The following is a 14640-nucleotide window of genomic DNA, read 5'->3' as shown; positions in this document are numbered from 1 at the left end:
CCTGTGTAGTTCTGGGTTGATTCCTCACCATTCTCATGATCATCGCAACTCCACGAGGTGAGATCTTGCATGGAGCCCCAGGCCGAGGGAGATTGACAGTTTCTTCCATTTGCGAATAATCGCACCAACTGTTGTCACCTTCTCACCAAGCTGCTTGGCGATGGTCTTGTAGCCCATTCCAGCCTTGTGTAGGTCTACAATCTTGTCCCTGACATCCTTGGAGAGCTCTTTGGTCTTGGCCATGGTGGAGAGTTTGGAATCTGATTGATTGATTGCTTCTGTGGACAGGTGTCTTTTATACAGGTAACAAGCTGAGATTAGGAGCACTCCCTTTAAGAGTGTGCTCCTAATCTCAGCTCGTTACCTGTATAAAAGACACCTGGGAGCCAGAAATCTTTCTGATTGAGAGGGGGTCAAATACTTATTTCCTTCATTAAAATGCAAATCAATTTATAACATGCGTTTTTCTGGATTTTTTTGTTGTTATTCTGTCTCTCACTGTTCAAATAAACCTACCATTAAAATTATAGACTGATCATTTCTTTGTCAGTGGGCAAACGTACAAAATCAGCAGTGTATCAAGTACTTTTTTCCCCTCACTGTACATCTTAATGTAATGACAATAAACAAATTGGCAGATTATTATCAATGACTTATCAACAGCTGTAACAAATTGTCCAGTGTAGGAAATCCTCAATGGAACCATAGTTTATAGAAAGACCATATATCCACTCTTTGTGGGCAGAGAGCCCAGGTTTGCCTTACTGTGCCAACTAAGTGAGTATAAGAGAGTCTGGGACACCAGACTCTCTCTTACCCCCACCTAGGTAGACTCACCTGAGAGCAGACTGGAGGGGCAGAACACAACTCCTGTCCCTCATTAATTCACACAGTACAGTGCATGTCAGTCATCACCTAGAGCAGGGCGACTCTCATGCTCTTTCATTCATCACTCAGCCCACTCACAACTCCTGGGAAATGGGGTCTTATTGCTGTATACAACATGATAAATGTATAATTATTTTATTGACAGCCCACAAATTCTGTGTGCATGTGAGCAATGTCTTACAGTCATCTCTCCCCGGACGTGTGGGTTGAGGAAGTGGAGGTCGGGCTGGCTGCTCCTTGAGGATCTGTTGGTAGTAACACTGCTGCCTCTCCTCAACATAAGTTCCAGGAGGAGTTCCCAAACACACTCACCTGGGAAGGAGAGTTCTTGGTTAATACTCTGGTCTGTTCATCCCCAGTGCTAAACTTGGACTGAAATAGGGGCCGGTACTCATTTTGGGTGCCGGCACTATTTATATTTAGGTGCAGAGAGCGCCACAATATATCCCCTTACAAATACAACTTAAATTATGACAAAGTGAACATGTTCTTGGGGTTGTTTGCAGTGGGACCAGATGAGGTAGTCTGTGTAATGCTCATGTCTACTACTGCTGAGGTTGAACCACTGGTGCCCATCACTGGTATGGTTAGCCATGAAATCCATGATCAACTTCAACCTTGGGGGAAGAAAGGTCAAATGTGACACTTCGGATAGTTGTGGAAAAGCAGTGAGGACTATTACAACTGTGGTTGTTAAAATATACATCTTTAGTCCACATTCCTCACCTTTGTCATGTATGGCACTAAGGAGGTCATCAAAGTCTTGCATGGAGCCAAAGAGTGGATCAATGTCTCAAGTCTTCCACATCATAGCCAAAGTCCTTCATGGGGCACTTGAAGAACGGACTGATCCAGATGGCCTTGTTGAGGTACTGAATGTGGTCCAGTTTATCCACGATGGCTGAACATACGGTACAGCAACGTTAAACCACATTGGCTAAATTAAGTGACTGTGCATGAACCTTAGAACTCTGATCACATAATCCATTGTTTTCTGAAATGTGATGATTCTAGTTAATGTTAGTGTATGAAACAAATATGTACAGTTCATTCGGAAAGTATTCAGACCCCTTCCCCTTTTCCACATTTTGTTACGTTACAGCCTTATTCTAAAATGGATGAAATATATAAAAATCCTCAATCTACACACAATACCCAATAATGACACATTTATGCAAATATATAAAAAATCAGAAATACCTTATTTACATAAATGGGGAGAACAAGTATTTGATACACTGCCGATTTTGCAGGTTTTCCTACTTACAAAGCATGTAGAGGCCTGTCATTTTTATCATAGGTACACTTCAACTGTAAGAGTTGGAATAAAAAAAAAAATGCAGAAAATCACATTGTATGATTTTTAAGTAATTCATTTGCATTTTATTGCATGACATAAGTATTTGATCACCTACCAACCAGTAAGAATTCCGGCTCTCACAGACCTGTTCATTTTTCTTTAAGAAGCCCTCCTGTTCTCCACTCATTACCTATATTAACTGCACCTGTTTGAACTCGTTACCTGTAAAAAAGACACCTGTCCACACACTCAATCAAACAGACGCCAACCTCTCCACAATGGCCAAGACCAGAGAGCTGTGTAAGGACATCAGGGATAGAATTGTAGACCTGCACAAGGCTGGGATGGGCTACAGGACAATAGGCAAGCAGCCTGGTGAGAAGGCAACAACTGTTGGCGCAATTATTTGAAAATGGAAGAAGTTCAAGATGACAGTCAATCACCCTCGGTCTGGGGCTCCATGCATCAATTATCATGAGGAAGGTGAGGGATCAGCCCAGAACTACACGGCAGGACTAGGTCAATGACCTGAAGAGAGCTGGGACCACAGTCTCAAAGAAAACCATTAGTAACACACTACGCCGTCATGGATTAAAATCCTGCAGCGCACGCAAGGTCCCCCTGCTCAAGCCAGCGCATGTCCAGGCCCGTCTGAAGTTTGCCAATGACCATCTGGATGATCCAGAGGAGGAATGGGAGAAGGTAATGTGGTCTGATGAGACAAAAAAAATACTTTTTGGTCTAAACTCCACTCGCCGTGTTTGGAGGAAGAAGAAGGATGAGTACAACCCCAAGAACACCATCCCAACCGTGAAGCATGGAGGGGGAAACATCATTCTTTGGGGATGCTTTTCTGCAAAGGGGACAGGACGACTGCACCGTATTGAGGGGAGGATGGATGGGGCCATGTATCGCGAGATCTTGGCCAACAACCTCCTTCCCTCAGTAAGAGCATTGAAGATGGGTCGTGGCTGGGTCTTCCAGCATGACAACGACCCGAAACACACAGCCAGGGCAACTAAGGAGTGGCTCCGTAAGAAGCATCTCAAGGTCCTGGAGTGGCCTAGCCAGTCTCCAGACCTGAACCCAATAGAAAATCTTTGGAGGGAGCTGAAAGTCCGTATTGCCCAGCGACAGCCCCGAAATCTAAAGGATCTGGAGAAGGTCTGTATGGAGGAGTGGGCCAAAATCCCTGCTGCAGTGTGTGCAAACCTGGTCAAGACCTACAGGAAACGTATGATCTCTGTAATTGCAAACAAAGGTTTCTGTACCAAATATTAAGTTCTGCTTTTCTGATGTATCAAATACTTATGTCATGCAATAAAATGCAAATTAATTACTTAAAAATCATAAAATTTCTGGATTTTTGTTTTAGATTCCGTCTCTCACAGTTGAAGTGTACCTATGATAAAAATTACAGACCTCTATATGCTTTGTAAGTAGGAAAACCTGCAAAATCGGCAGTGTATCAAATACTTGTTCTCCACACTATAGGTATTCAGATCCTTTGCTATGACTTGAAATTGAGCTCAGGTGCATCCTGTTTCCATTGATCATCCTTGAGATGTTTCTACAACTTGATTGGAGTCCACCTATGGTAAATTCAGTTGATTGGACATGATTTGGAAAGGCACACACCTTTCTGTATAAGGTCCCACTGTTGACAGTTCATGTCAGAGCAAAAACCAAGCCATGAGGTTGAAGGAATTGTCCATAGCGCTCCGAGACAGGATTGTGTCAAGGCCAAGATCTGGGGAAGTGTACCAAAAAAATTCAGCGGCATTAAAAATCCCCAAGACACAGTGGCCTCCATCATTCTTAAATGGAAGAAGATTGGAACCACCAAGACTCTTCCTAGATCTTGTCGCCCGGCCAAACTGAGCAATCGGAGAAGGGCCTTGGTCAGGGAGTTGACCAAGAACTCGATGGTCCCTCTGACAGAGCTCCATAGTTCCTCTGTGGATATGGGAGAACCTTCCAGAAGGACAACCATCTCTGCAGCACTCCACCAATCAGGCCTTTATGGTAAAGTGACCAGACGGAAGCCACTACACAGTAAAAGGCACGACAGCCCACTTGGAGTTTGCCAAAAGGCACCTACAGGACTCTCTGGTCTGATGAAACCAAGATTGAACTCTTTGGCCTGAATGCCAAGCGTCACGTCTGGAGGAAACCTGGTACCAGCCCTATGGTGAAGCATGGTGGTGGCAGCATCATGCTGTGGGGATGTTTTTCAGTGGCAGGGACTAGGAGACTAGTCAGGATCTAGGGAAAGATGAACAGAGCAAAGTATAGAGAGATCCTTGATGAAAAGCTGCTCCTGAGCGCTCAGGACCTAAGACTGGAGTGAAGGTTCACCGTCCAACAGGACAACGACCCTAAGCACACAGTCAAGACAACGCAGGAATGGCTTCAGGACAAGTCTCTGAATGTCATTGAGTGGCCCAGCCAGAGCCCGGACTTGAATTCGATCGAACAGCTTTGGAGAGACCTGAAAATAGCTGTGCAGCGACGCTCCCCATCCAACCTGACAGCTTGAGAGGATCTGCAGAGAAGAATGGGAGAAACTCCCCAAATACAGGTGTGTCAGGCTTGTAGCGTCATTCCCAAGACGACTCAAGGCTGTAATCGATGCCAAAGGTGCTTCAACAAAGTACTGAATAAAGGGTTCGAATACTAACGTAAATGTGATATTTCCATTTTTTTAATTTTTAATACATTTGTAAAAATGACTAAAAAACAGTTTTTGCTTTGTCATTATGGGGTATTGTGTATAGATTGATGAGGGGGGAAAATCAATTTAATCCATTTTATAATAAGGCTGTAATTTAATAAAATTTTGAAAAAGTCAAGGTAGATCTGGTACACAGAAGAGGGCTAATTGAGTGTGTCAGTGACTGACATAAGAGAATAACGATTAGTTACCGGAGTGTAACTCCAGTTCTATGAGTGGAGCGGAGCCCCATAGGGGAGCTCTGCTCCTATTGGTTTACCCCCTGCCCTAAGGCAGCATCAGCCTGAGACAAAATTATGCACACACCTGCAGCCAATAGGAGTACAGGTGTCCCTATAAGAGGGGATGCCTCCCCTCAATCAGCCTCCCGAGATATTTATCTTCAGTGAGACTAGAGGGTCGGCAGGGCCTTAAGTCCTATGGGGCTCCGCTCCACTCATAGAACTGGAGTTACACTCCGGTAACTAATCGTTCTATATCGTGGAGCTCCGCCCCATAGGGGAGCTCTGCTCCTATTGGTTTAAGGCGGAGCATAGCGCTCCAAAATGTACTCCCTGCTGAGCCCAACACTTCCCATCAAAATGAAAAGGTCAGGCCTAGCAATGGCTGCAACCAATTCCCGCAGTACTGTAACCACTGTCACCCTACAAGTGTCACAATATACTGCGTCATCGGTTAAAAACCCGCTCCACCTAGGCCAATGGCAACACCAATGACTAGTGGGCAGATCACCAGAATACAGGCCATACTAATCTGTACTAGCAGATAGATGGTACCTCAATATCCTGTTACAATACTACCGACCACTAATGGAATGACACAAAGTGTCACTCTACATTGTGTACACGGTAGGCCGCCTCACTCAATCAATGGAACCCCAGAGATTAGTGGGCAGATCCCAGAACATGATTCATACTAATCTGAACAATCAGATAGATGACGTCACATTCCGTCAAATTATCATGACCGGTCTAATAGTATCGTAACCCAAGTTACTACTATTATCCCTCATCATTCCGCCTCACTCCAGTGAATCACTGGTGGGCAGATCAATACATGCTCTACTGTACTGAACCTGTCAGTCAGGAGTCATGCCAAAAATATGTCCTTCTATCAGAAGCGGACCTGATAGAGACCCTGTCTCCACAGTCCTGCATTCCTCTCCTCCTAGCTCAAAGTCTCCCTTCAGCCACACTGAGTACAGACTGAGCCAAAGAGTTAGAAGACATATCCAAGAGATAGAAACGGATAAATGGAGACGGTATTGACCATGACGCCGCTCTACATATATCCTCTACCCTTGTTCCTCTGAAAAGGGCAGTAGAAGCTGCTACTCCACGAGTGGAGTGAGCTCTGATACCCTGAGGCAATTGTCGCCCCGCTGCCTCATAAGCTGTCTCAATGCCCTCACAGAGCCAATGAGACAGACGCTGTTTTGAAAGTGGTCTACCTAGTGCAGCAGCACCATGACACACAAACAGCTGAGGCGATGACCTAATCGCTGCTGTGCGCTCGACGTAACACGCCAAGGCGCGTACTGGGCACAGGCGATGGAGCCTTTCCTCACTCCTCTCTCTATGAGGAGGAGGAGAAAAAGCCCACAGCTCCACGGTCTGTGATCTATATGAACTCCTAATAACCTTCGGCACAAATGCCGGGTTAGGACGTAACACCGCTCTGCTCAGATCGCCATTAATGGCCAGGCAGTCGGGTCTCGTCGAAAGAGCACACAAATAACTAACAAGCTTAGCCGTAGTCAAAGCGAGCAACAGCGCTGTCTTCAAAGACAGCATCTTGAGGGGTATTTGATTTAATGGCTCGAACGGCGACTTACATAGTGCTTCGAGTACCAAAGCCAAATCCCACTGAGGAAGCGTGGCTCTAGGTGTTGGCCTAAGCCGCCGCGTTCCTAATAGGAAATGTTTCACTAGAGGGTGGCTAAAGACATGGTCTCTCCCAAACCCCTCGTGACAAGCTGAAATCGCCGCTGCAAACACCTTAATGGTGGCGGGCGATCGCTGCTTGTCAAACATAAGCTGTAGGAAAGAGAGAATACTCTCAACCTGACAGCTCATGGGGTCTACACCTTGTGTGACACACCATTGTGAAAACACGTTCCATCTACTGGCATACATCTTAGAAGTGGAACTGGCACGTGAACCCTGTATGGTCCTGATCACTGCATCAGATAACCCATGGCGCTCTAGCCTGTCCCTCTCAGCAGCCAGGCCTTCAGTGGTTGGCCGATTATGGGCAACTGCCCTATCGTGCCCCCCGCCTGAGACAACGCGTCCCGTCGATGTGGAATAGGCCAAGGTGGCGCAATCAACATCTGACTCATCTCCGCAAACCAAGGAGCCCCTGGGCGATCGGGGGCTACCAGTATTACTGACAGCCCTCCTGATCTCACCCTGGCTAACAGTGGGAGAATGCAGGACAGCGGAGGGAATGCATACAGAAGAACTCTCGGCCACGGGTGATGCGCAAAGGCGTCTCTTCCTAGTGGCGGTTCTTCCTGTTCCCTTAGAGAGAACCATAGGGGACATTGCGCGTTCACACGTGACGCGAATAGATCCACCTCGGCTCTCCCGAACTGTTCCCAAATTTGGAGAACAATGTCCGGATGCAGACACCACTCGTCGTCTCGAGGACCCCCTCTTGACATGAGGTCTGCTCCTACGTTCAAGTAGCCCGGAATGTGTGCTGCTCTCAATGAGCGAAGGTGCTCGTGAGCCCACAGCCACAATTCCTCTGCCGCACGATGGAGAGCAGGAGACCTGACTCCTCCCTGGCGATTTATGTGGGCTACTGTGGTCCGGTTGTCTGACCAGACCAGCACATCGCGACCACGAAGGGTAGACGCGAAGTGGGTCAAAACCAGTCGAACCGTTTCCAACTCCAAGAGGTTGATGTGGCGACTCGGAGGCCACACACCTCCTATCGCTTGGGTCTGACATGTCCCTCCCCATCCCGTCAGAGACGCATCTGTGAACACTGGGATGTAAGAGGACACTTTGCCTATCGGGACTCCGTGCGTGAGAACGAGCAGGGGTTTCTCCAAAAGTTTAGATCTGCACTGAGCGAGAGGGGAACCACCACCAACCGATGACGTTGACGCAAAGGGTCTAGTCTCAGTTGGGCGAACCATCGCTGCATCCTGCGCATGTGCAGGAGTCCCAGCGGAACCACAGCGTGGGCTGACGACATGAGACCCAAGAGTGACATGATCGACAGCGCCGTCACCGTGTGAGTCGGACGACACTTCCCCAGGGCTAGCAACAAGGCTACCCTTCGGGGGTCCGAAATTCGAGCCCTCATCATTACAGTGTCTAGCTGTTTCCCCAGGTAGACAATCTGATGACTGGGCCAGGGCGTGCTCTTTTTCCAATTCACAGCGAACCCCAGACGAGTGAGATGAATCACTGTCTGTGTTGTGTGAGTGATCGCCAGCTCTGCTGACGGGGCGAGAACCAGTAGGTCGTCTAGGTAGGCTAGTAGCCGTATTCCCTGACGACGCAACGGTTCCAATGCCGCCTTCACACACTTGGAAAACGTGCGAGGTGCCAGGGCGTACCCGAATGGCATCCTTGTGTATTCGTACGCCACCCCTTGAAAGGCGAATCGCAGAAACTTCCTCTGACGCGGCTGTACCGGCACATGAAAGTACGCGTCCTTTAGGTCTATGCTCGTACAAAAGTCTCCTTTCTGGACACATTCCAGCAGACGTTTTGTCGTTAGCATTCGAAAGGGCCGTTTGGTTACACTCTCGTTGAGAATGCGTAAATCCAATATTGGCCTTATTCCGCCCGTCTTTTTTGGCACTAGGAAGTAGGGCGAATATAGCCCCTTGTTCCTTTGCTCCTGGGGAACCACTGTGACCGCCTCCTTCGCCAAAAGTTCTGTAATCTCTGAAACCAGAGCGGCCACTTTTTCTGGCGTTTTCATCACTGTCTCTTCCACTCCCCTGAATGGGGGTGGGGTCCGATGGAATTGGAGAGCATAACCCTTCTGCAACGACTGTTGTAGCCAGCGTGCAGAGGGTGCAGTCTGTAATATGAGGTCCCTATGAGGTAACACAAGGCGGCGCCTTGATACCTTCTTAACCTTCACCTTCTGTGTGTGTTCAACTCTGCACCTCTGGTGGGTTGAGTCACGCTCAGTGTGGTGAGTATTAGCGCGTTCAAAGGGAAGTAGGGGCGCCGATACACTGGGCACCTTCGTGACCGTGTTAATCGGGCCCTCCGTGAACGCAGCATGGGTCTGAATCGCACTAACCGAGACCTTGGTCTGCGATAGTGCGCCATCCCCAAATAGCGGCTGCGTCATCATGTCTCCTGACTGAGACTGCAGCCTGCTATGAGAGACACTCACTACAGTACTCCCTGGAGTCTGTAATGTGAGGTCTCTTTGAGACATCATGTCAGAGTCTGACAGAGACTGCCGTCTGCTATGTGAAGCACTTCTTATACCTGAAGTGTTATGTGAACCTACTCTGAATGCCTGTTCAGCAGCGCACCCTTGGTGGGCTGAACGGCGCTTAGAGTGGTAGGGGAGAGAGGGTGAGATTTGAACGCTCTCGGACGTATTATGGAAAAGGGGCTCTTTTTTGACAAAGTCAGGTGGAGCCAACTCTTTATTCAACACATCAACAAAAGCATTTACATCATCACCCATCCCTTCAACCGAAGGGTGGGGGGGAACAGTGGTCACGTTCAAGGCTGACGTGTCCTCCATTCGCTCCCCCGCGTCCCGTCATGTGCGCCTCCTCTTGTGGCCTCCCTTAGGGGCCCAGGTCGGCGATCTCACCACCTCCCTCGCCGGCTGCAATGGGGCCACCGTGGCTGCTGGAAGGGCTGGGCCCGCTCTCCTGCCTCCTGTGGATACGCCGCCTCGCTGTAGATCCTTGTCTACTCTGGGGGGCGGAAGTGGATGGTTTACGAGACGGTGCAGGGCCTAACCTCCCTGCCAGTGGCAGGTGTCTGGCCAGCTGCTTCTTTTCCTCGTCCAACTTGGAAAACCTCTCAGTCACCTCTTTGACGGCGACTCCAAAGAGTCCGTCGTCAGAGAGGGGGGCGTTCAACAGGGACGTTCTGTCTGCTTCCTTCATGGTTGTCAGGGACAACCAGAGGAGTCGCTCCGCGACCACCGAAGTGGCCATGGACCTCCCCGAGCAGACGGCCGATGCCTGTGTTAGGTGTAGGATGGCGCCAGAAATTCTAGACGCCTCCTCACCTCCTCTGGCTCCAGCGCTGTCTTACCCGTGGTTAAACGGGACAGAGCAGCTGCTAAGAGGGCAATGTTGTTAGCTGCTGCTACAGCTTGGGCTCCCAAATTGAAGGACTTCTCTAACAGCTGTGCTGTGAGACGGTCCTTCTGAGATGGCAATGTGGCTTTCCTGGAAGAGGGCCAGGGACTCGAACCCGGTACGAGATATGCCGCCATGGCGCTCTCTAACCTGGGGATTCCCTTAGCTTGGCCCTGGAACCTTCCCTCCACTCTAGTGAATGGGAGGTACGTTTTAGCCGGCGAACGCGCCGCTAAAGGTGCCTCCCATGAGCCCTCGACGTATTTTGCCAATGAAGGCATGGCAGGAGCTAGTGGCTCTGCCGCTCTTCTTGGCCTGGAATAAGGGCCGCCCTCCATTAAGTCAACCTCCGGTGCGGAGGGAATAGGGGGCAGCGGTATTTCCAGCCGTCTAGCAGCTCTCTCAATGACACCCGGAAAGTCCGTTCTCAGAGACGCTGCGGTGAAGGACAGGGCTTCTGATTTCTCAGAGCCCGTGTCGTCATCACCATAGGAACTACAAGCCCTCTCGCTAACCAAAGGAAAGGGGGCTTGAATGTATGAGGGACGGGGTCTGACTGTTCCATAGGAATGTCAGCCTCCTCCTCATAGTCCCCATCATCCCCTGAGTCTGCGCCGTCGGATGACGCCTCTGAAGCAGAGGCTAGTATCGACAACACGTCCTCTAGGGGGATATCCTCCCTAAAAAACGCCCAACGCTGCTTCCTCTCCTTTGTAGAAAGGAGGGCGCAGGAGGCGCAGTTAGGGGGACTGCAGACGCCCTCTCTTTGGCATGCTGGGACCCTAGACACACGAAACATAAGTCGTGGGAGTTGCCGGCCGCCATGGAGGAGCATCTGCATTGAGCTCTGAAAAGAGCTTTTGGGGGTGAAAAATCTCCTGGTGTGCTCATTTTAGGACGACGTCGATGACTGGAAATTCGACGGCGTTCTCGTCCTGAGTCTTCTCTTCTTCGCTTCTTCAGTCTAGTCCAGTCACATTTACATTTACATTTTAGTCATTTAGCAGACGCTCTTATCCAGAGCGACTTACAGTTAGTGAGTGCATACATTAAATTTTTTATACTGGCCCCCCGTGGGAATCGAACCCACAACCCTGGCGTTGCAAACGCCATGCTCTACCAACTGAGCTACATCCCTGCCGGCCATTCCCTCCCCTACCCTGGACGACGCTGGGCAAATTGTGCGCCGCCCCATGGGTCTCCCGGTCGTGTCGCTGAAGATAAAGGGAGGCTGATTGAGGGGAGGCATCCCCTCTTATAGGGACACCTGTACTCCTATTGGCTGCAGGTGTGTGCATAATTTTGTCTCAGGCTGATGCTGCCTTAGGGCAGGGGGTAAACCAATAGGAGCAGAGCTCCCCTATGGGGCGGAGCTCCACGATATAGAACTGCTGATGCGCAACCAAATTTTGAAATTGCACCTTGTGTATTTTACTATTCTAACTCAATAGTAAGTTGAGACCCCAACTGAGTTCCTAAAACAAATGGGGAACACAGTTGGCTATCCCTGCTCGAGATTATGATTTGTGCAATTTCTTCTGGCACAAGCTGTACCACAAACACTATGACAAAACAGAACAGATTTGTCATTCATATAAAGTCCCCATCTGATCAGTTCGAGAACAGGACAACCCAATATCCCAACTATACATTGTGTGTGTGTGTGTGTGTGTACACACACCCAGCAGGACTGAAAGTTAACACAGAGCATAACAATAACATCTAAATATATCCATCCTTTATTGAAGATTATGCTCACGGTATGGTCTGAAACATCACAATGTCATACTGGGAACTATCAGTACAAGGAGGTATGGTGAAAACCCAGGATCGACTCCTGAACCCGTCGCAACCCTCGTCACTCAGCTGACCCTGCAGAGGGGGTGGGGCAAGACCTGCCTTGTCTACACACATGATAATGTCACACCATTCTCAAATACAGCACTTCTCATTTAAAAGGCTAAAATCTGGAATAAATAAAATATGTGGAAATTATCATCATTCTTTAGAGCAATACTTGTAGATATACAAAAATCATAAAAGTAAAATCAGGATGAATGACATGGGCCCCAAATTACTAAGATCATTTCCTGCCCCCAAAACATCAGAATCATTCTCATTTTTCAATCGTTATAGTTAGTAGTGATCAGGTGTGGACCAACAAATTGCTAGTTAGGGAAGAAGCTGAGGGAAAAAAAAACATCTTATTAATATAATCCCACTTGGGACAATCTATACATATTCCAATGAAACACAATGAAAACTGAATACCAAGGCAAGTTTTGTCATCAAATGACCAGCGGGAGGAAAGAGTCTGTAGCCCCCACTCTGCTCAGCAGTGTAGTGTGAAGTTGAATTACATTCAAAGCAGCCCCCCACCCCCTTAACCCAGTGTCTGCTATAGCTTAAACATACCCATTTACCGGGAGTACCCCCCACAACTCCAACATAAAACATGCACAGCAAAAAAAAAAAAAAGATTTCTACCAAAAAAATGAATCTCATGAAAATCAATGTTACTGCAAAAATAGAACCACACACACACAACATTCAAGTACCTAATAGTCATATGGCAAGCAAGGCTTGTAGACCAGATCATTGCTAGGTCAGAAGCCCAGGCAGAGATCCACCTCACCCCTCACTGGCTAAATCATCCTTAGACTTCTCCTTTTAACAAACATCTATTTTTTTTATACATCCAATTTCTATTGAAATGTAGAGAATAGAATGTAACAACCATATTACACAGCATTTGAAAATGAAAATACAAAAGGTGAACTCATTGCCTAGAAATGTAAATTTTGCTTAATGAAAAATAAAATAAATCACACTTTACAATAACGTCTGAGAAAAATAAAAGGCAAGATGTTGCAAGAGTGTTTCTGTTAAAGAGAGGGTGAGGAAAATAGGATACATGAAGAAGCAGAAAGAAATGATTAATGATTGAATGATTGATTAAAGTAATTGGTGGGCAGTTAGAATCCCTTTAGCCAAAAAAACAGAGTTCTTGGGTGGCTGGTTTATACACAGGTGTAGACGTCGCATATCAGACATCTCCCCGTGTCAACCAAGACCTCTGTTTCACTCCTAAAGACACCAGACCAGCAACTTCCTCATATTTACATACACAGTAGGCCACATCTGACATGATTTTATATATATATTTTCTATTTTTCTTGATCAACAGCAGGCTAGAAAGCTTATGGACACAGACGTGATATGCTTGCAGGTTGAGGCAGTGTCTGTCAACGTTAGCTGGCTCTCCGTGGGTTTTTGTTGGTTGGAGAGAAAAGGAACAAATTTGCAAAAAGCAGTCAGTCTCCAAACCTTTCCACACCAGCAGTCAGTCTCCAAACCATTCCACACCAGCAGTCAGTCTCCAAACCCTTCCACACCAGCAGTCAGTCTCCAAACCCTTCCATACCAGCAGTCATCCTCCCAACCTTTCCACACCAGCAGTCAGACTCCAAACCCTTCCACACCAGCAGTCAGACTCCAAACCCTTCCACACAAGTAATGCCATAGAATGCAACCAGACACTCCTGTCCACACGTTTGCATTTGTCTATCTGCGGTCCCAGTAGCAATGTCCAGCCAGGCAGCCACAGGCTAGTGAGTCCCTGACCCAGTGGTGGTCCCCTGTAGGGCCCCCTGTAGGGCCCATTATGTCCAGAAGCAGGGCATGGTCAGTTAACAGCATTGGGGAAAAAGGCACCACAGAGTGTACAGGGACAGGCCTCAGAATGTCAACTAGGGCCTCCGGCTCTTCATCAGTCCACAAAAAGAACAAAAAAGCAATAAAACTGAAAAAAACGATGATCTTAATTTCTCTAGAATGGATTTTGTTTTAATGTTTTATACTACCATTGCAGTCGTCCTTTTCCAATCAAAAACGGTTTGCAATCCTTTGGGTTGTGTTGTGTGTTTTGAGAGTTTTAAATCTGCATTTATGGTCCAACTGATCTCTTGGTCTCATAGGAAAAATAAAAGGGGAAAAAAGTGAGTAAAGATGTCTGGTGTATAAAGGAGTCCTTGTGTAGGAACAGGCAGTTGTGCTGGGTTGTTACCAGGTGTCCTCAAGGTCGACTCCATTCTGTAGGACGGAGAGAGATGAAGAAAGGAGCAGAGAGGAGAGGCAAAGTGACACAAGAGAAGACTGTGAGAAACATCATGACTACTACATCCATAATACCTAATGACAGACTCCTCATTAGAAACAGTCCTGGCTTGTTTTTGTCACACCAATCCAAAATGGCCGCCTGCACAACAAAACCAACTCCTCTCCACTCCAAGGAAACAAGTGAGATCGCTCCCTAGATCTCAGAGATATGCACCTCTCCTGAAGTGCTCGACAATCACCTCTGCCACATCCCCCAAGGAGGCAGCCTATAAAACAAGTCAGATCAAGAATGTG

At 47.7% G+C, this 14640-nt stretch overlaps 1 protein-coding gene across 3 annotated transcripts in view; it reads right to left on the bottom strand.

Moving 5' to 3' along the window:
• Positions 1-11948: 11948 nt before the first annotated feature.
• Positions 11949-14640, bottom strand: part of LOC121578142 (protein phosphatase 1B-like) — a 57223-nt gene continuing 54531 nt past the window's right edge. For 2 of the 3 annotated variants that reach the window (XM_041892299.2, XM_041892289.2), the window contains one exon: positions 11949-14319. In XM_041892299.2, the coding sequence (XP_041748233.1) occupies position 14319 (1 nt within the window). In that variant the 3' untranslated portion in view covers positions 11949-14318. Of the gene's footprint in view, positions 14613-14640 lie in introns of all 3 variants that reach the window. The other variant, XM_041892278.2, reaches the window with a different exon arrangement.

Source organism: Coregonus clupeaformis, chromosome 1, assembly GCF_020615455.1.
Source record: "Coregonus clupeaformis isolate EN_2021a chromosome 1, ASM2061545v1, whole genome shotgun sequence".
Lineage (NCBI taxonomy): Eukaryota > Metazoa > Chordata > Actinopteri > Salmoniformes > Salmonidae > Coregonus > Coregonus clupeaformis.
This window is presented reverse-complemented; position numbering and strand designations above follow the sequence as displayed.